The sequence below is a fragment of the Myiozetetes cayanensis genome, unplaced genomic scaffold (assembly GCF_022539395.1).
Source record: "Myiozetetes cayanensis isolate MyiCay16 unplaced genomic scaffold, myiCay2020 scf26, whole genome shotgun sequence".
NCBI classification, from domain to species: Eukaryota; Metazoa; Chordata; class Aves; order Passeriformes; family Tyrannidae; genus Myiozetetes; species Myiozetetes cayanensis.
In genome coordinates, this window is record NW_026087477.1 from 4074011 (window position 1) to 4092790 (window position 18780).

General features: G+C 62.0%; 3 protein-coding genes across 3 annotated transcripts; 2 read left to right on the top strand and 1 right to left on the bottom strand.

Annotated features, from left to right (window-relative positions):
- The first annotated feature begins 313 nt into the window (after window positions 1-313).
- LOC126643257 (inactive serine/threonine-protein kinase PLK5-like) lies at window positions 314-2848 on the top strand. Its single transcript, XM_050321515.1, has 8 exons — window positions 314-502; window positions 705-812; window positions 933-1049; window positions 1293-1422; window positions 1503-1590; window positions 1677-1772; window positions 1884-2082; window positions 2759-2848. Exons 1-8 carry the CDS (start codon window positions 407-409, stop codon window positions 2846-2848), a joined length of 924 nt encoding a protein of 307 aa, XP_050177472.1. The 5' UTR covers window positions 314-406.
- On the bottom strand, window positions 2354-10031 carry THOP1 (thimet oligopeptidase 1). The gene is made up of 13 exons (XM_050321516.1): window positions 9886-10031; window positions 9342-9745; window positions 7933-8081; window positions 7636-7743; window positions 7032-7134; window positions 6742-6902; window positions 6486-6621; window positions 6031-6397; window positions 5615-5816; window positions 5347-5533; window positions 4911-5039; window positions 4527-4663; window positions 2354-4451 (listed from the first exon to the last, which is right to left on the bottom strand). The coding sequence occupies exons 1-13, from the start codon at window positions 10029-10031 to the stop codon at window positions 4293-4295; spliced, it is 2388 nt and encodes a 795-aa protein (XP_050177473.1). The 3' UTR covers window positions 2354-4292.
- A 273-nt stretch (window positions 10032-10304) lies between these two features.
- On the top strand, window positions 10305-17901 carry SGTA (small glutamine rich tetratricopeptide repeat co-chaperone alpha). Its single transcript, XM_050321265.1, has 12 exons — window positions 10305-10394; window positions 11405-11555; window positions 12296-12399; window positions 12566-12650; window positions 12909-13008; window positions 14003-14107; window positions 14230-14368; window positions 15074-15136; window positions 15492-15529; window positions 16034-16123; window positions 16455-16578; window positions 16999-17901. The coding sequence occupies exons 2-11, from the start codon at window positions 11456-11458 to the stop codon at window positions 16567-16569; spliced, it is 939 nt and encodes a 312-aa protein (XP_050177222.1). The 5' UTR covers window positions 10305-10394; window positions 11405-11455; the 3' UTR covers window positions 16570-16578; window positions 16999-17901.
- Window positions 17902-18780: the final 879 nt, after the last annotated feature.

An 18780-nucleotide genomic window follows, 5' to 3' on the forward strand; every position in this document is an offset into this window, starting at 1 on the left:
CCCGGCCGCCCGTTAACCCTTGGGGGCCCGGAGCTGCGGCGGTCGGGGAGGGGGGGCTGGTGGCGTTCCGGGGGGGCGGAGCTGCTGCTTGGCAGCACCTGCACTCCCCGGGACCCCACCGGCCCCAGCAGCAGAAGGGAAGAGGCACCAGGACCCCCGTACAAGGTCGTATCCTGATCCGGGACCCCCCGGTTCTGGGCATCCCGGGGAGGGTTGATCCCACCGGGGGTCCCTCCTTCGTGATCGAGGTCTTCTGGGGGACTTTGAGTGCCAGAGCGCTGGGGGCTGGGTGCGAGGGGGTCACCCAGCACCCTGGGGTCCCACGGGCATCCCGGAGCTGAAGGGGTTACAGTGTCGGGTGGGGGTGTCCCCTGGGGTGTCCCCACTGCAGAGCAGAGCGGGCAGGATGGTCCTGGGGCACGCAGGGGATGAGCCCCTCGGCTGGTACATTGGGGACGCAGGCAGTGGGACGATCTACAAGCGGGGACGGCTCCTGGGAGAGGTAAATCCCCCTCCCTGCACCCCTGAACAGCCCCTCACCCCAGCCAGCACCCCTTCCCCGCTGGGCACCTCGGGGGTGCCCCACACCCGCACCCCCAGGGCTGCAGGGGGTCCCCGAGGCGTCCTGCTCTGAGGGGGACTCCCCACATCCCCTCTGGGGAAGGGGCCGCTGGGGCAGGGGGGAGACACGGACACCCTCTCAGGGCACTTTCGGGCGCTGCTACGAGGTGACAGAGGTGAGCAGTGGCCGGCTCTACGCACTGAAGGTCATCCCTCGAGCCCGGCTGGCTGCGCTGGGCGGCGGGGAGAGGGTGAGTCTGGGGCGGGGAGTCCCCAGGGATGGGGGGTAAAACCCACGGGGACGACCCCAGCCCTGCCCGTGCCCCATCCCGAGGGTTCCCCGGGGGTCTGCCGGGCTCGTGGGGCTGCAGGTGGAGCGGGAGCAGGAGCTGCACCGACACCTGAGCCACCGGCACATCGTGCGCCTGCACAGGCACTTCAGCGACCGCGGCCGCCTCTACCTGCTGCTGGAGCTCTGCAGCCGCGGGGTGAGTGGGCACCTGCACCCCGAAACCGGGCACCTGAACCCCAAAACCGGGCACCTGAACCCCCAAACTGGGCACCTGCACCCCAAACCAAGCAATGCACCCACATCCCCAGGCCAGGGCTTCAGCAGGGCCCAGCGTGGCCCCTCGCTCTGCCCCCAATCCCTCCTCGCTCTATCCCAGTCCCTTTCCCTTCTCTCCCAGTGCCTCCTCGCCTGTCCCAGTGCCTCCCTTCTCTGTCCCCAGTCCCTGGCTGACATCCTGCGTGCCCGGGGCCGGCTGCAGGAGCCGGAGGTGCGGTTTTACCTGCGCCAGGTGATCTCAGGGCTGCGCTACCTGCACGGACGGGGCCTCGTGCACCGGGACCTCAAGCTGAGTGCGTGGGGTAAATGGGGTGACCTGAGGGGTGCCTGGGGTGCCCCACACCAGCCCCACACCGCTCATCCACCTCCACAGGCAACTTCTTGGTGACGGGGAGGATGCAGGTGAAGATCGGGGACCTGGGGCTGGCGCGGGGGGCGGCTCCGGCCGGGCGGCGCTGGGGGTGAGCTGAGGGGAGGGGGGGGCTCACCCTGCCCCTATCCCCGGGGTGCTCCTGGACAGGCCTTCATGCCATCTGTCCCCACCCAGGGCGCTCTGTGGGACCCCCAGTTACCTGGCCCCGGAGGTGCTGGACCGCAGGGGACACGGGGTGGCCTCGGACATCTGGGCCCTGGGCTGTGCCCTGTAAGGGGGGACTCGAGGGAGGATGGAGGGGGCTGGAGGGAGGATGGAGGGGGCTGGAGGGAGGACAGGGGATGCTCCTGGACCCCCCTGGAGCAGCTGCACCCCCCCTAGGTACACGGCCCTGAGCGGCCGCCCCCCGTTCAAGGGGTGCCAGCGGTGGGAGCTGTACCAGCACATCCGGGGGGCTCGGTACCCGCTGCCCCCCCAGCTCTCCCCCCAGGCCCGCGCCCTCCTCGCCCTCATGCTGGACCCCGACCCCGCAGCACGGCCCAGCCTGCAGGACGTGCTGGACCACCCCTTCTTCACCCAGGTGTGGGGCTGGCAGGGGGCACGGGGGGACATGGGGGGGATGATGCACACACCGGGGGGGGGTCACTGCCTGTCCCTCCCCAGGGTTTCACACCCCACAGGCTCCCGCCCCGCGCCTGCCACTCCGTGCCCCTGTTCCTGGGACAGGACCCCCTGTGCCGGCTGCTGCAGCGCTGCTGGGGGGGTGGCTGTGCCCCTGACACCCCGGGGGGGGCCGAGTCCCCCCCACCCAGAGGAGCAGCTCCCTCGGCAGGACCCGAGCCAGGCAAACATCGGCGGAGGAAAACCTTTATTAGTGCTGGGAACCATCTAAAATCCAGTCATGGAGACAAGCGGGGTGGGGACGTGACCGGGACCAACGGCACACACACACCAGCCTGCCCTTAAAAACCTTAACAGGAAGAAAAAAAAAACCACGAAATCCAAACCCAAAAGGGAGCTCTCTTCCCTGCCAGCCTGGGATGGGGTGGGGTGGGGAGGTGCAGCTCCGAGGAGCCGTGTCCTGGTGCTGCTCCTGGGGGGTCACCAGGAGGGGCACGAGGTCACCCCGCTCTGCCTCCGGCCCCACCAGCAGTGGGGACACTGGAGAGGGGACAGAGGGACCTGTGGGCTGGGAAGGAGGAAGGAAAGTGCATGGTTTCCCTGCTCAGCTTCAGTTCTCTCTCTCTTGAGAGAAGAGTCTGGAAGAAAACGCTGAAAGCTCAGTAAAACATGACACTAAAATCACCCACAGCCTCGGGGGGGGGGGGCTGGGACCACCCGCCTAAGCCTAAAACACGGGAGGGGACAAGGACAAGATGCTCGGTGTGGCCCCAGAAAGCACCAAGGAGCCACTTCCCTGTTCAGGGACTCACCCACGTGTCAGCACCAGAGGGGACCAGCGAGGGGGGCGTCACCAGCAGGGTCTGGGGGAGGGAGGTGACAGCAACGACTTTGTCTGCACTTGGGGTGAGCCCTCTGGTGACAAAGGCCAGAGGAGAGGGAACAGGGGCCAGCCTGGCTGGGGGGGACACAGCAGCTCCCAGGCAGGGGGATGGGGTGGCGGGTGTGAGTTTGGGCACTCGGTTCTCATTCGTGCCCTCAAACCACGGCAGGGGGGGACCCCACAAAGCCCAGCCCTCCTTGGAGCTCCTCAGCTCCCGAGGAAGCGGCTGGAAACCTCTCCCAGCTGGCACGTGATTCCTCCCTGAGCAAACCCCGGCCCGGCCTCTGCCCTCGGGGTCAGGGCTCCACCAGGCCCTGCCCTGGCACGGGGCCTTGTGCCACCACACCCCGAGGGTCCTCCGGGACACGGGGACAGCCGGGGGACAGGTGGCACAGCCTGGCTGATCCCGAGGCCGCTGTCCCTGCCCGCGGCAGCCCCAGGCCTGGCACGGAGCCCGCGGGGTATTTTTATCCCGGCATCCGTGTTGTTTGAAGCTGTCGGCTTGTTTTTGTGGTCATAAACACGGCCCTCCCCTGTCCCGCCCTGGCAGCAACAGCAACACCCTCCCCCACAGCCCGAGCGTGGCAGGCACCGGCTGCCCTGGGATGGCCCTGGAATGGCCCTGGCAGCCCCAGCACAGCCTGGGGGAAGGTACAGCCCCCCTCCAGGTACCTGACAGCACCGGGGGCCCAGCCATGCCCCCCAAACCCTGCCCTGGGAACACCAGCACCAGCCACCCCCTCCCAGGCAGGAAGGGCCGAGGGGTTCAGGGCAGGATGTCCTTCCTTGGGTTTTAAGCTCTGGGATCTCCCCATCCTTATTCCACAGCCAACAGCTGCCCAAAGATGGGGAGAGCGGGGCTCGCTGCCCTTGTTTGGTGCTCAGGACAGTTCCATCTGTCCTGGGGCACAAACCAAGCCCAGGGGAAACAACAACAACAGGGGGGGAATTCTGCTCTCTTAAAAAGACGGGATTTAAAAACAGTGACCCAAGCTTGGGAACTCCTCTCCCCCTCTTCCCCGGCTCTCAGTGAGGCTGAAACTCCCCCTCGTGCAGGAATCAGGTTCAAAGTCCAGCCAATCGGCGTGGGTGACCCACGGCCCCGTCCCCAGTGGGGGTGACAAGGGCAGGTCACCTCCCTGTCACTGCAGAGCCCAGAGCCCAGGGTGGGCTCAGGGCGGGACCCTGGAGGGGCAGCTGCAGGCAGGGGTGGCCCAGGGGGTGTTTGGTGGCAGGTCCCAGGTGAGGGCAGGGGCGTGGGTGGGGGCTGCACTGCACAGGGGGCCTCAGCAGCCCGAGGGCAGCGAGCTGCTCTCCACCTTCAGTCCTTTACTGGCCAGGAAGGCGTCCTGCTTGGGCTCCCGGCCCAGGAACTTCCTCAGCATGTCGGAGGCGTCCACGGAGCCGCCGGGATGCAGGATGCAGTTCCTGTAGTCCATCCCCACCTGCGAGCAGAGGCGGGGCCCGTGAGGGACGCCCGCCCTCGCCCGCCCCGGCCGCCCCCGGGGTGCTCTCCCTACCTTGCAGTTCATGATGCCCTCCTGCTTGAAGCGGGTGTGGAACATGTCCATGGAGAACACCTCGCTCCAGAGGTAGCCGTAGTACTGCGCGTCGTAGCCCCCGGCCAGGTGGCCGAAGGTGGCCGGCATGTTCGTCCCTGCGGGGCGGGGAAGGGAGGGGGGTTATGGGGAATTCACAGCATGGAAACCCCCCCACCCCGCTGTCACTGTGTCACAGCAGGCACTGCCTCAGCTGGTCACAACCCCAGAGCACGCAGGGAAGCACCTTCCAGTCCCTTCTCTGCTTTCCCCGGAGCCAACACAAACTGTCCCCACTGAGCCAGCCCGGGAAGAGCCTGCTGGGCCAAGGGGGCAGGCCAGGCCTGGAGGGTGGGACACCCATACCTGGGGTGGCAGGGACACCCAGCACCTCTTCACACAGCTGGGCAAACACCTCCACGGGGTCAGCCTTGGTCTGGGTGTGCAGCGCCTGGTCCACCTTGGCCAGGACGATCTGGCGCAGGTTGAAGAGCCCTGTTCCCAAAAGGAGGAGGAGGAGGAGGAGGTGGCAAACTGAGCTCCTGCTGGCAGGCAGGACCAGAATCCTGCCTGCAGGAGTGTCACCGAGGCCAGTGGCAGCAGGGCAGGCTGGGGGCCTGGCACCTCTTGTCACTGTGCCACCTCCCAGCCCGCTTCATGCCACGCCACCCTTGCCCTTCCCAGGTGACCACCAGGCAGGTGTGGCTCCTTCCCCCAGTCCCCTCGGACCCTCCAGCAGCATGGGGAGCCAGGCAAAGCCCTGCTCCTCAGGGAGCACCCAGCCCCCTCGGCGGGGACCCACCCGTGTTTGCCTGCCGGGATTTAATGAGCTTCTCCAGCAGCTCATCCGGGATGGGGCTGCCCGTTTTGTAGTGCCTGGACATGCGCAGCAGCGGCTCCTTCTCCCACACCCAGTTCTCCAGCATCTGGGACGGGGCCTCCACGAAGTCCCTCTCCACGTGCGTCCCGCTGAACATGGCAAACTCCGCCTGGGAGACGCGGCGAGCTCAGGGACGGCGGAGCGGGACGGGGCAAAGGTCCCGGCCCGTGGTGGCGTGGGGAGGCCTCACCTGGGAGCACAGCTGGTGCATGACGTGCCCAAACTCGTGGAAGTAGGTCTCCACCTCGTCGTGCTGCAGCAGGGAAGGCGCGTCCGGCGTGGGCTTGGTGAAATTGGCCACCATGGCGGCCACCGAGATCTGCCGGCTGGAGTCGGGCAGGAGGCAGCCGGGCTGCAGGCCAAAGCAGGCGGCGTGCCCGTACTTCCCTTCCCTGGGACAGGGACAGGACACTCACAGGGATCCCCCCCACGGCCAGACACAGCCACGGCCTCCCCAGCCACGCTCCCGCCTGGAGCAGGAGCCCTGGAGACCCACCCCGTGCTCCTGGGATGGAGCACAACCCCGGGAGCAGGACCCTGCTCTTCCTCGGGCTCCGCTGCCCAGCCCAGCCCTGCTCCCCTGTTCCCCCTTGCCCGAGGCCTCACCGTGGGTACAGGTCCAGGTAGAACTTGCCGATGGTCTCTCCAGAGGACGTGTCCTTCACCGTGTAGAGCTGCACGTCCTCGTGCCACACCGGCGCCTTCTCCTCCAGGTGGAAGGTGAGCCCCAGCAGCTCCTGGTAGATGGCCAGGAGGCCCTTGGTGACCACCTGCATGGGGAAATACTCCTTCAGCAGGTTCTGGTCCACGCTGTACTTGGTCTCCTCCACCTGGTTCATGTAGTAGCGCATGTCCCAGGCGTTGATGCGGTTGTCGAACTCCAGCCCGCGCTTCTCGCACTCCTTCTTCTTCAGGTCCAGGATCACGGCCCGCTCCTTCTCCCCGAGCGGCTTCAGCTTCTGGGCCAGCTCATCTGGGAGAGGCACAGCAGGCAGGGATGGCACCCGTGCTCAGGGGAGCACACCCGGCCCAGGAGGCCCCCGCTGTGCCCCGGGGCGTACCCAGGAACGTGGCCACCGTCGCGCTGCTCTTGGCCATGTTCATCTCCAGCACAAAGTCCGCGTGGGTGCTGAAGCCCAGCAGACTGGCCTTCTGAGCCCGTAAATCCACCAGCTCCTTCAGGATCAGGCAGTTCTCCTGCAGGGCAGAGACAGAGGGAGTGGAGCATCCAGGTGGAGCTCTCCTGAGGGAAGGAGCACAAATCCCAGGGGAGATTCCCCCTCACCGTTGTCCTGGCATCCCATCTGCCCCACCTACCTCTTTGCACCTGGAGTTGAACATCTCCTCCACCTTCCTCCTCGTCTCGGGCACGTAGCACTTCTTCAGCAGAGGGAAGTAGTGTGGGTATTTCAAGGTGACCTTCAGCTTTCCATCCTCTGTCTTCTCCAGGGAGTTCAGGAAATCCTCAGGGAGCCCCCCTGTGAAAAGAGCAGACAGGGCTGAGGGAGAGCCCAGGATCCCCCAGCTCTAGGAACTCCAGCTCTGGGAAGGGGCATAGGAAGAGGGAGCCAGGAATCATGGCCACGGCAGCACAGAGCTCTCCATACCCAATTCCTCCTTGGAGAAGGGCAGGAAGGTGGTGTCTTCATTGAGGTTCTTGTTGAAGTCAATGCACAGGACACTCAGCTTTTTCTTAATAGCTTTGATTTTCTTTAAAACGCAGATAAACAGAGCAGAGTCAGCGCCAGGGGGGAAGCCAGGCTGTGCCCTGCTGAGCTGCCCAGCAGTGAGTCTGAATTTGGCTCTGACTCAGCCCCAACACTGCACAATTAACGGTGTGCCAGCACCTGGAACAGGCTCCCTGGGATCACACCTGCTGGGAACCAGCCACCTCAGCAAGGTCCAGCTCAGCAGCTGCAGGTGTTTCAGCAACAACCCCCTCTACCCTTATTTTTCACCTTCTCGTCTGTTTTTAACCCAGATTTGAGCTCCTTCACTGGTGCGTGGTAAGAGAGGGAGACCCTGAGCAGCTCCATCCCCTCCCTCCAGCCCTTTGCCTGTGGCAACCAGGTGCTACTTCCAGGGCCAGGCTGGACAGGGCTTGGAGCAACCTGGGATAGTGGAAGGTGTCCCTGCCCATGGCAGGGGGATGGAAAGGGATGGGATGAGCTTCTGTCCAACCCAAACCACCCCGGAATTCTGTGAGCTCACCTCCTGTGTCTCCTCGGGCAGATGGAGCCCGTTCCTCTTTCCCAGCTTGATCAGCCTCTCCAGGTACCTCTTTGCCTCGGGTTTCAGGGAAGCACTCTCTGCTTTCTCCTGGAAAACAGTGTCGTGAGCTCGGGGAGCTGCAGGCCCAGCTGCTGCAGGGAGCAGCTCTCTGGTGGGAGCTCTGGGTTATGGGAACACCCTCAGGGAAGGCTCTGGCTTGGTGCACTGGTTCCTGCCAGGCTTTCCTGCTGTATCACAGCGTTTCTTGGGGCATCACCTGCCCTGCTGGGCACACACCTGGAGCCAGACAATCCTCTGGTACACGTCCTGCCTCATGCTCATCTCCACGTCGAACTCGGAGAGCTTCTTGTCGGCCTCGGTGCTGGCGGCGCGGATGGCCTTGCAGGGGGACACGTGCTGGGGGAAATCCAGCATGTTCCGGCGCACTGCCGGGGAACAGGGACCGTGGCTCCACGTGCCAGGGCTGCTGGGCATGGCAGTGCCCACGCAGAGCCAGCCTGGCAGCCCAGGGACCGACCCACCACCCGCTCGAGGGAAGAGCGGCTGCCTCGTGCCGGGCACATCCCTCCCCTGGGCTCCCCCCACAGCCCACCCTTCCCCCAGAACTCACAGGAGTTTCGTGCCTGTGAGACCCCAACCCCTCCTGCCCCAGCTGTGGCACCACAGGACTTGTGGGGTGTCCCGTGCAGGGCCCGGGGTTGGACTCGCCGGTCCCTTCCAGCTCCGGATATTCCAGGATTCCGTGATGGAATATTCCCTGTGTGCCTCCCTTGAAGCTAAAAGTGGGACACAGGTGCTCCCCAAGAGCCAGCAGGCCCCAGGTGCGCCCTGTCCTGATGCATCCCCGCTGGAGAAGGGAAAACAGGGAGGACATTCCCACTGGAGAAGGGAAAACAGGGAGGACATTCCCACAGAGCCTCCAGTACCAGCACTCCAGGTGCTCTCCAGGCTCCCGGACTCTCCTCCAGCAGAAGGGGAGCAGGGAAGTGCTGACAGAGGTGCTGAAGTCAACACTCCTCCTGCTTGCTAAGGGGTTTTCCCCCTTATTTTAGGAAAAAGGGCTGGGAGAGGAGGAAGACAAGGCTTGCAGGGTGGTGCCTGTTCCAGGCAGGTGTGACAGGGATCGGGATTGGGACAGGGACCTGGAGGGGCTGCCTGGATTGTCACTCTGTGAATAACCAGCCAGGCAGAATAACCAAAACTGCATCACTTTGGTGCCACGGTGCCATCAGGACACGTTACCTTCCCAAAAATTCCAGCAGGCACACAGAAATACTTTTATCCACTGGCTTAGGGAAAAAATGAGGAAGGAGATGATGATTTCTTCGACCTTTCCTGCTGTTTGTTGCCACTGATGCTCCCTGACACATGAAAGCGGGGACAGCCTTGGGACTGTGGCTGCTCCTCCCGCTGCCAAAGGGGTGTCCTTGGCTTCGTTTGCTCCTCCCTTTCAAATCTTGCTCTTTGAACTTGTCCCTCCTCATATAAACATTAACTGGGGAAAAACCACCAACACGCTGCTGGGAGCCAAGGGGGGAGGGCAGGAGGTGAAACCACCAAAAAAACCCCTTAGTAACACAGAATCGTGGAATCCTGGGGTGGTCTGGGCTGGAAGGGACCTTAAAGCTCATCCCGGGACACGGACAGGGACACAACCTCCACTATCTCTCCCTCGCAGCTCCCACCTGTGTATTCCACCTCCACGTCCGCCAGGGCCTTCAGGGTGTTCTCGTAGGACACCTCGCCCCTCTCCTGGCTGCCCACCCGGTCGTACACGAGCTTGGTGCTCTCGGTGAGCTCTGCGGCCATGGCCTCGATCTGCTCGGCCGTCAGGTCCCAGCGCAGCTGGTTGGCCACGAGCCGGGGCGCCTGGCTGTCCACGACATTCCCTGGGCAGAGGGGGGAAGAGGGGCCGGGAGACGCTCCCTGAACGCGGGCCGGACTGGAAATGCGGCTGCGGGGCCGCGGCTCGGCGAAAGCACTCGGGGATCGGCCCGGCAGGGACGGGCTCCGGGAGCGGGCAGTTCCTCCGCGTCCCGGCACTGCCCGTGCCCCGCGCGGGGACAAGGCCCGCGGGGCACGGAGGTGGCTCGGGGGGGGGCAGCAGAACCCCACGGCCGCCCCGAGGGGGTGCCCCGGGCCCCCTCCTCCCGCCCCATCCCTCTGCCCTCACCCCCTGCCGCGCCCTCGCCTCGCCTCGCCGCCCGCAGCCCCCGCGGCCGGCGGTACCTGTGGGGGCCATGCCGGCGGGGCCGGGGAGTGCTGGCGGGGCCGGGGGTGCTGGCCGGGGGCTGGCGGGCCGGGGACAGGCCGGGCGGGCGCCACGCACCGAGCATGTGCCCCGCGCGGGGAGGCGGGCGGGGACAGCGGGGCATTGTGGGAGCGTGGAGGACCGCGCCGCTCCCGCCCTCCCCGCGCGCCGCGGGCAGGGCGAAAAAGGCGGGGAGTCCCCGCCGCCACCCTCAGAGCCGGCCCGGAGCGGGGCCCGGAGCGGGCGCCGAGCATCCCCGGGGTCCCGCCCGCCCGTCCCCATGGCAACGCTCCCGCCCGGTCGCCATGGCAGCGCCCCGTCTCTATGGTACCGCCGGGGCGGGGCGGGGCGCGGAGCGCGAAGCCCCGCCCCCTTTTCCAGCCGTCGAAGGGAGTGGGCGGGGCTATCGCGGCGCGTGCGCGCGGCGGGGCCGGCGCGTGCGCAGTGCGTGAGCGCGCCCGGCCCAGGCGAGTGTCGGGGCCGTCCGGTGAGCGGGGCGGGACCGGGAGCGGGACCGGGGCACATCGCGACACACCGCGACACACCGCGACACACCGCGACACGGCCCCGGCAGCGCCCGGCACCGCGCCCCCCCCGCGCCCGGCCCGCCGGCGCCAGCGGCAGCGACACCGGGGGGTTACCGGGGAACCGGGAGCGGGGCGCGGGAGGGACCGGGACTGAGACCGGGCTGCCCCTCCCCACCGGGACCCTCCGCCCCGCGCCGGGCTGTGCTCCCCGCGGGGAACCGCTCGCTCCGGCCCTGGGTGGGCAGCGGGCCGGGATTACCGGGCGGTCCCGGCGGGGTCTGGGGGTCTCGGTGCCGGGCCCGGTGCTGCTGCGGTGCCTCCCGGTGGGCCGGGCCCGGCTTAGCCGTGCCGGACTCTCCTCAGACCAGTTTAGCGTCTCGGTTAAGCGCCCCTGGCTGTGCCACAAACCCAGTTCTGGCTCGGGGGGGGGCCGAGCTCGGCGGCGGGAGCTGCATCCATCCCGTGTCCTTCAGCACCTGCCTTGGGATCCCTGGGAATTCCCGGCCCCGGGATGTGCTTTTTTGGGGGATCTCTCTGCTTTGGGTGCTCCCTGCCTTTCTCTGGCAGCCCTGTCCCCCGGCTGTGCTCGCAGGGACACAGCCCCTCAGCCCCTGGCTTTGGTTTCAGGGCCGATTGAGCTCTGGGAGCAGAGAAGTGGGAGTTTGTGGTGGTGGAGTCTGGGGTTGTGTGTGCTGCTGTTCGGTGCCTCAGAGCCCTGCAGGGCCTTTGAGTGTGTCGCTGGGCAGGGCTGGGGGTGAATCCAGGCCTGGAGAGCTCCTGAAGGGGAGGGCCGTGGTGGCAGCAGAGTTTAATGGAGTTCCTTGGAATCTTTGGCCAGCCCTGAACATCTCCCTTATCCCCCCAAATCCATCCTGGGCTCCTCCTCATCCCCCAGAACCCACCCTGAGGGGGAGCAGCAGCCAAGCTCCGGCTCCTGCTCTCTCTCCAGCCGTGACTCTTCCGTCTCCAGGTGATTTTGGGAGCCCCCAGGAGTGCAGCCCAGCCCCCCAGAGCTCCCAGCATGGCAGACCAGAGGCGTCTGGCCTTCTCCATCATCCAGTTCCTGCACAGCCAGCTGCAGAGCGGGGGCATGTCCCCCGACGCCCAGGAGAGTTTGGAAGGTGGGTGGATGTGCCTGGGGCCGAAACTCAGGGGGATGGGGGTGCCTGTCCTGTTTCCTGCCCCTGCCTGAGCTGGGCTGTTCCTGACACCAAACCCTGCTGGGGATTTGGGGGTCGTTTGTCCCCTGGAGAGGTGTCCAGGGGTGCTGATTCCTCGTCTGCTCTCTGAGCTCTTTCAAAAGCAGATTAGCCGGAGGCAGGGATGGACCTGGGGTCAAAAACCTCCCTGACCCCAGGCTGGAGACTTACAGGGTTGGTTTGGGACGAGGTGGAGGCTCTTGGGGAGGTGTAAAGGGAGGGTTTTCGTGGCTGCAGGGAAGTGCTTTGTGCTTGGAGAGTGGGTTTTCCCTGTCCTGCCCTCCAAACGCTGCTCCCCAGGGTTTACCCAGGCCCTTTCAGAGGGAAGGAGAGCACAGGGGATCTTAAAAAAGGTCTCCTTAAGGAGCTTAAGGTTCAGTCTTTGGCCTGTGCATTTGTGCCAGTGAGAGGAGCAGGGGCACCTCTGTGGGGAGGGGGGGCATTCCTGGGGGTTGGGTGCCAGGAAGGGACAGCTCCTGGTGCTTTGGGCTGTGAAGGGTGCCCAGCTCTGAGGTCCTGGCTCAGATCTGTGGGAAAGGTGTGGTTTGGGGTTTGGGTTTGGGTTTTTTTTCCCCCAGTTGTTTTAGAGCAATCCCAGTGCTGAGGGACGGGGCTGAGTGTGTGGGGTGGGCAGAGCTAATGACCTGCCTCTCCCTGTGCAGTGGCCATCCAGTGCCTGGAGACAGCTTTTGGGGTGTCCCTGGAGGACCAGGGCCTGGCAGTGTCCCAGACTCTCCCCGAAATATTCGAGGCTGTTGCAGGGAAGGTGAGTGAGAGCCCCGAGAGGCTGAGCTGCCTCCCCTGCAGCCCCAGCACCGAGTCCTGCTGGAATTCCAGGAGGCTGTGTGGGAGGGGAGTGTTTCGGGCTCGGATGTGCCTGGGAAGGGGGAGGTGTGGGAATCCTTATCTGAGCTTCTCCCTGTCCCTGGAAGGAGCTGGAACACAGCAGGACGAACTCAGAGCCCGTCACCCCCTCCGAGGACGACATAGCTGAGGCTGAGAGGCTCAAAACCGAGGGTAACTCCCCTGGGGCTGGGGGGTAACGAGGCTTTGGTGGGGACTGGGAGGGAGTCTCAGTTCCCTGGTCCCTGGGGGGTGCTTGGGATGGGGAAACAAAGCAAATGGCACTGGTGGGGAGGTTGGCACAGCAGCCTACAAGTGCTGGGTCAGCCTTTCCCTGCATCCCAGGGTGTGTGGGACCTGGATCCAGGCCTCTGGCTTGGCTCTGGCCCTGTTTGTCCCTTGCTAACCATAGTTTTTCCACCGTGGTTTCAGGAAATGAGCAGATGAAGGCAGAAAACTTCGAGGCTGCTGTGTCTTTTTATGGCAAAGCCATCGAATTAAACCCGGCCAACGCTGTGTATTTCTGCAACAGGTACTGGAGCAGCTTCCCCAGGGCCTCCCCCCTTAAATCCAGGGCTCCTCAGTGCTCAAAATCCCTTTTTTATTATTTTCATGATCCTGTGGATTTCTCATTCTGTTCCTGGCTCGCTGTGTGGTTTGAGCTCACCATAACACACTTCCCTGTGCCTCCTGCCATCTCTGGCTGGGGTGTGGGTGTGGAAATGACCTTTATTAGGCATTTGGGGGGGATAAGGGATGCCAAGAAAGGGTGTCTGCCTCCATGCAGTTATCTCTGAGTGGGATGGAAGAGGCTGGCTGGGAATAAGGGAGTGAAATGAGGGGAGCTGAAGGCTCAAAACTGAGGATTATGCAGGTTGGTGTGTGCAAAGCTGGCTGGGGAAGTGGAGTTCTGTGTTCTTCAGTTCTCAGAAGCGTTTTGGGAGTTGGTGGGGAAGCAGTTGTTGGGTGAAACAGGCTTTGAGTCGGGGCTTGATTTGATTGCCTGCTTGTTGTGGGCACACAGGGGCACCTGGCTCCGGGAGCAACACACACTGATGACGTGGGGGGTGGTTTTGGGCTGGAAAGTGGTGCTTTTAGCTGAGCTCTGGGTGAGAGCGTTGGTGCCACGAGGTTCTGGGCGGGTGCCCCTCTCAGAGCTGGGGGGTCCAGGCTTTGCTGAGCGTGTGGTGGCTTTAAAAGCACTTTTCCCTCTGCGTGGGATGTGGGGAAGTGGATGGGAATGGCTGTTGTGTCTGAGAAACTGAGGGACAAGGGAGAACCAGGTTTCTGGTTGAGTTGGCAGGAGATCCTCATGTATCTCCCTGGAGCCTCCTGTGGGAATGTCCTCAGGAGGAGTCCCAGCCTGGGTTTGGGATCCTGGGGTCAGGATGGCCCTCCTGGATGGGGCTGGGACGGTGCCAGCCTCACCCCCCACTGCCCCCTGTACAGCAGAGAGGGGGCAGGGGAGCTTCCCTCAGCCTATTCCAGCTGCTCAGATCTCCCTGCCCCTTCTCCCTGCCCTCCAGAGCTGCTGCCTACAGCAAGCTTGGGAATTATGCAGGAGCAGTGAGGGACTGTGAACGGGCCATCGGCATCGACCCCAGCTACAGCAAAGCCTACGGCAGGATGGGGTGAGTGGCAGCAGGGCCGCCTGTGTGCTCTGCCCTGCAGTGCCACGGGGAGATCCCTGCTCTTCCAGCTCTGGCCAGGCTGGGAGGGCTTTATCTGAGTGGGGTTTGCTGTTCCTCCCCAGCCTGGCCCTGTCCAGCCTGAACAAACACACAGAAGCCGTCGTGTACTACAAAAAGGCTCTGGAGCTGGACCCAGACAACGACACCTACAAATCAAACCTTAAAATAGCTGAGCAGAAGATGAAGGAGACTCCCAGTCCGGTGAGCTGCGCAGTTGATTCGTCAGTTCAGGTTTTAGGGGGAGGTTTCCTCACCCCACAGGTGCTGTTTGCAGGGCCCTGGTGAGCTGGGGTGGGGTTTAAAATGGCATATTTGGGGGGCAGACAGTCAATGATCCTGCTGGGAACATTGCACTGGAACCCAGAGAGGGGAAACAGTCACCTTGGGCTTGTTTGAAACAGCTGGAAAATGAGACTGGGGAGGGTTTTAAAACAGCATTTTTGCCTTAAGCACCTTTTTTAATTAAATCGCTGCTAAATCCAGCTCCTTTATTTTCCCAGTGACCTGTTAGCAGCACGAAAAGGGATTTTTGGGGGCTTTTTTTCTTGCAGAGGTGGTTTTCTTGAAAAGAAACCTGGAGGTTTCCCAGCCAGGGAGCTGCTGGCTGCACTGCTGACCTGCTCCAGGCAGGACTGTGTTAGCTGATTATTTTGGAAGGGATTTTAACTTTCCAAAGGCATTTCCAGTGCAGGGGTGGGGGAGGGAGGTGTTTAATTTGGGAGCTGGGTCTCAGAGGGGGTGAAGAATGGAAAGATGTCCCAGGGGGGTGGGACTGGGTGATCCTTCAGGTCCTTTCAGCCCAAACCATTCTGGGGTCCCATGATGTGATCCTGGCATTCCCAAACTCCGGGAATGAGGTTTGGAAGTGAGGGCTGTCACCAGCAGCCCGTGGTTTCTCTGTTGCAGACCGGAGGCCCGGGAGGATTCGACTTGGCTGGGCTGCTGAACAACCCCGGCTTCATGAGCATGGTAAGCCCAGGCACAGGTCCCAGCAGGGCTGCTGGGCACATATTCCCTCAGGATGTGGCCCCAGTGCCTCCTCAGATGAGCCTGCTCTCCCTGGTTCCAGTGCTGCTCTGGGGAAGCTGCTGGTGTTTCATTAAAGCTCAGATGAAAAGCCAGGGATTTACTCACTGTGGGAGGGCCTGTTGTGCATTAGGACCTGTTCTGGTGTTGTGCCCTGCTCCTCCCTGTGCTGTTTCAGTCCTTTTGCTCCCTTTCAAAGCCTTTCTGCCTTCTCTTTGGGGTTGAAAGGCACAACATCTGCACAGCTCCCCAGTCTCTGACTAAACTGGGGGTTGTTCTTTCTCCTCTCTCGAAACAGGCGTCGAATCTGATGAACAACCCACAAGTACAACAGCTGTAAGTTGGATCCTGCTTGTATTTCCTCTTGGAATGGCTCATTTGAGGCTCTCTCTGGGTGTGTTTGGCGTTTGCTGCAGGTCTGGGCTGGTGGGAGCAGGAGGGAATTGGGGGCAGGAATGTGGGGGGAGCCTTCAACCCAACCCCGTCCCCTAAGCTGGGGTGTTTTGGGTGAGTCTTGGATGCAGAGCCAGAGGAGAGCTGGTGTGAGGAAGGGCAGTGTTTTAATTCCATGAACGTAACACAGGGCTTGCACACAGAAGGGGGAACCTGGGAACACAGGAACTGACACCTTTAGGAGCATTTTTACTTATTGTGCAGCTTAATGTTCCTCTTCTGCAGCTGAGGAATGAAAAGTTGTTGGCAGGGGATTCCCTTGCAGATAATCCCTAATCCACGGGATGGGAAGGGGATCCTGTTCCTTTTGTGCTCCGACATAAACCAATTAATTTTGGTTTGTTTTTTTTTTTTTCTTTCTCCTGCTCTGACTCTTCTCCCCCACAGCATGTCTGGGATGATTTCAGGTGGCCACAACACCATGGGAGCCACGGGCACCAGCCCCTCCACCAACGACCTCGCCAGCCTGATCCAGGCGTGAGTGGAGCTCCAGGGCCTGGGGATGGGGGCTTGGGGGTGCCCAGAACCTGGAACAGAACCCCTGGGGGAGGTTTAAGATGCTGGGAGAGGCTGTGGCTCTTTGGGTGGTGGGAACTGCTGGCTGAGTGGTGTTTTGGGGTCCTGAGCAGACCTTGATTCAAGGCCTGGGGGAGGTTTCGGTGTTGGGTTCTCCGGCGTTCCCGGGGGTTTTGGGAGCTGCTGGTTGGGGTTGTGACAATGGGCTGGGGAGCGTTCCCAGCCCCTGGCTGTGCTGGGGGGGTGAGAGCTCTGGTCCCACCCGTGTCCCCCCATGTCCCCTGTCCCTCAGGGGCCAGCAGTTTGCCCAGCAGATGCAGCAGCAGAACCCTGAACTAATAGAGCAGCTCCGGAGCCAGATCAGGAGTCGAACTCCCAGTGCCAGCAACGAGGACCAGCAGGAATGAGCTCTCCAGGTGAGATTCCAGCCAGGAATGCTGGGCCAGCTGGCTGGGGGTTGAATTCAACTGACTTCTAATATGCTTTGTGCTTTAACTGAGCCTTTGGTGCCTCTCTGGGGCTCTGCAGGGCCGAGCCCAGAGAGGTCTCCACACCTTCTCACACCCCGGGGACTCACAGACCAGTCTGGGCTCCATGCTTAAAAACCCAAATGGTTCCACTTTAATTTTTATAAAGTTTTTTTACTAAATGAATGGGTTTTGGTTTTGTTTTTTTTTTTATGAAAGGAGTGGGGTTTTTTCACTAGAGAAGTTTGTGATTTTTTACTGAAGGAGTTTTCTGTTGTTTTTTTTTTTAAATCAAACTTTATTAAAATGGCTAAACTTCCTTTCCTCCCAGGTTGAATTTCCCCTTCTCTTCTCTCCCTCTCTCCACAGCACAGCCCGGGGGAACTTTGGTGTTTGCTTTAAAAACTGGAAGCCATGTGCGTGTTGCCATTTCTTGAGTTGGAAGTGTCCAAGAAGAGGGGGAAAAATAATGGAAAAAAAAAAACCAAACCCCAAAACCCCTTTCTCTGACCTGCATGTTGAAGACAGACTCACTCTCTGCCCCCAGTCCTCGGCCCTGCTCCTCCCTCTCACCCTTCCCATTCGTCCTTTTCCTCCTGGAAGACCCAGCAGGCTGAACACAGACCAGCATCGAGGCTTTCTGACAGAACTGGGGGACCCACATGGATGCAGTTCCGTGGGATTTGCTCCCTTGGGGATTTTTTTTTTAACCCCTTTTTGAAGACCGAAGCCCCCGTCACTCCAGGACTCCTCGGCTCTCCTGCCCCGGGGCCACTTCCAAGGAGCGTTGAAGCCCCTCCTAACCCAGTCCTGCCGCTCGTGAGACAACGCTGGGACCTCTCTGGAGATGCTGGGATCTCGTGGCCCCCGGGATTTTGGTTCAGTAGCAGGGCTGCAGTCCCGGGTCGGGGCTGGGGCGGCTCTGCCAGCGTCGTTATCCCGGGAGTTTGGTGCTCCCCTCTCCCAGGTAAACGTTGGACTGGACAGGCAGAACATCCCCACGTGCTCCCCCTCGTGCACTTCTCGGGGTTCAGTCCTGACAGAGCTTTAGGGATTCTGGCTGTGCGGGAGCGATCGGGGTCGGCTCGGACGGTGAGGGAGCTTAAAGGTGTTTTTCGTGTTTAAAAGGAGTTTTTCTTGGTTTTTTTAGGTTTTGTTTTTTTTTTTTTTAAATCTTTTCTGCATGTAAGTAACAACCTGGCTGAGTGTGCTCGTGTAGGGATAGAGGGGGCCAGGGTAGAGCAGAGGGAATAAAATGTTTGGATCAAGGAATCAGGTGGCTGCTGGTTCAACCTGGGGAGGGAGAAGCCCCCGGAGCCGCCTCAGGCCCCACCTTGGGCGAGCCCAAAGCTCCCCAGAAGTCCCTTACCGAGGCCAGAGACTTTTCTATCCGCTCAGGCTCGGTCTGAAAGCAGATTTTGGGGAGCAGTGGGGCCGGGGCAGGGAGGGGAAGGCGGGAGGGGGGCGAGGCCCTGGGGAGCCCTGCAGGAGTGAGCAGGGACGGTGGGGGATGAATATCGTGGCAAAGCTGACCTGTAAATGCTCCATGAAGTTACTGTGGTTCATGTCACTTGTGAGGAATAAACCATTTGGACACTTTTCGTTGTTCTCCCTCGTGCCCGGGTGGCTCAAGGGGTCCCCTCCCATGAGGCTTCGGTGGGGTCAGGGCTCTGCCCCCCCAGGGCTGGGGCACATCTTGTGCCCTTCTTCCCTGCTGGAACTCTCCTCCCGTGTGTTTCTGCAGCACAGAAATAGGAAATCTTTCTCTCCAGCTGCTCTTTGCAGCCCGACAAAAGGGGTTTTTTACACTCCAGCACAGCACGGGAAGAAAATGTACCAGAATTATCCAAAAAGAAGAAACCACGGGCGGTTCCCCCCTCCCTGTTTTCTGCTCATTTCAGTGCAACTGTTCCCTTCCCTTGCCCTCCTTGTCCTTTTGTAACTTGTTCTCTTCTCTTTCTCCGCCTCTCTTGGTTTTCTTCTCACACCTCTGAACTCCATGTGCAGCTTTCCAGGGGGAATTGCTCCTGCCCTGCAGGGCTGTGGCCGGTCCTTGATGCCTGCTTTTCAACTTTTCCTGCCAGACTCCCACGTTCCCCAGCTCCTCTGGGAGCCGACGGCGAAAATAATGGAATTTTATGGGATTTTTTA

What these genes read in the sequence shown, in the direction of transcription:
- SGTA (XM_050321265.1), top strand. Translation starts at nt 11,456, where the DNA reads ATGGCAGACCAGAGGCGTCTGGCCTTCTCCATCATCCAGTTCCTGCAC. An exon ending in TCGAGGCTGTTGCAGGGAAG is followed by an intron (nt 12,400 to 12,565) that starts GTGAGTGAGAGC and finishes TGTCCCTGGAAG; the next exon opens with GAGCTGGAACACAGCAGGAC. An exon ending in TGAGAGGCTCAAAACCGAGG is followed by an intron (nt 12,651 to 12,908) that starts GTAACTCCCCTG and finishes CCGTGGTTTCAG; the next exon opens with GAAATGAGCAGATGAAGGCA.
- THOP1 (XM_050321516.1), bottom strand. Translation starts at nt 10,031, where the DNA reads ATGCCCCGCTGTCCCCGCCCGCCTCCCCGCGCGGGGCACATGCTCGGT. An exon ending in AGAGGATTGTCTGGCTCCAG is followed by an intron (nt 7,744 to 7,932) that starts GTGTGTGCCCAG and finishes ACTGTTTTCCAG; the next exon opens with GAGAAAGCAGAGAGTGCTTC. An exon ending in TACCTGGACCTGTACCCACG is followed by an intron (nt 5,817 to 6,030) that starts GTGAGGCCTCGG and finishes TCCCTGTCCCAG; the next exon opens with GGAAGGGAAGTACGGGCACG.
- LOC126643257 (XM_050321515.1), top strand. Translation starts at nt 407, where the DNA reads ATGGTCCTGGGGCACGCAGGGGATGAGCCCCTCGGCTGGTACATTGGG. An exon ending in GGGGACGGCTCCTGGGAGAG is followed by an intron (nt 503 to 704) that starts GTAAATCCCCCT and finishes ACACCCTCTCAG; the next exon opens with GGCACTTTCGGGCGCTGCTA. An exon ending in GCACCGGGACCTCAAGCTGA is followed by an intron (nt 1,423 to 1,502) that starts GTGCGTGGGGTA and finishes CCACCTCCACAG; the next exon opens with GCAACTTCTTGGTGACGGGG.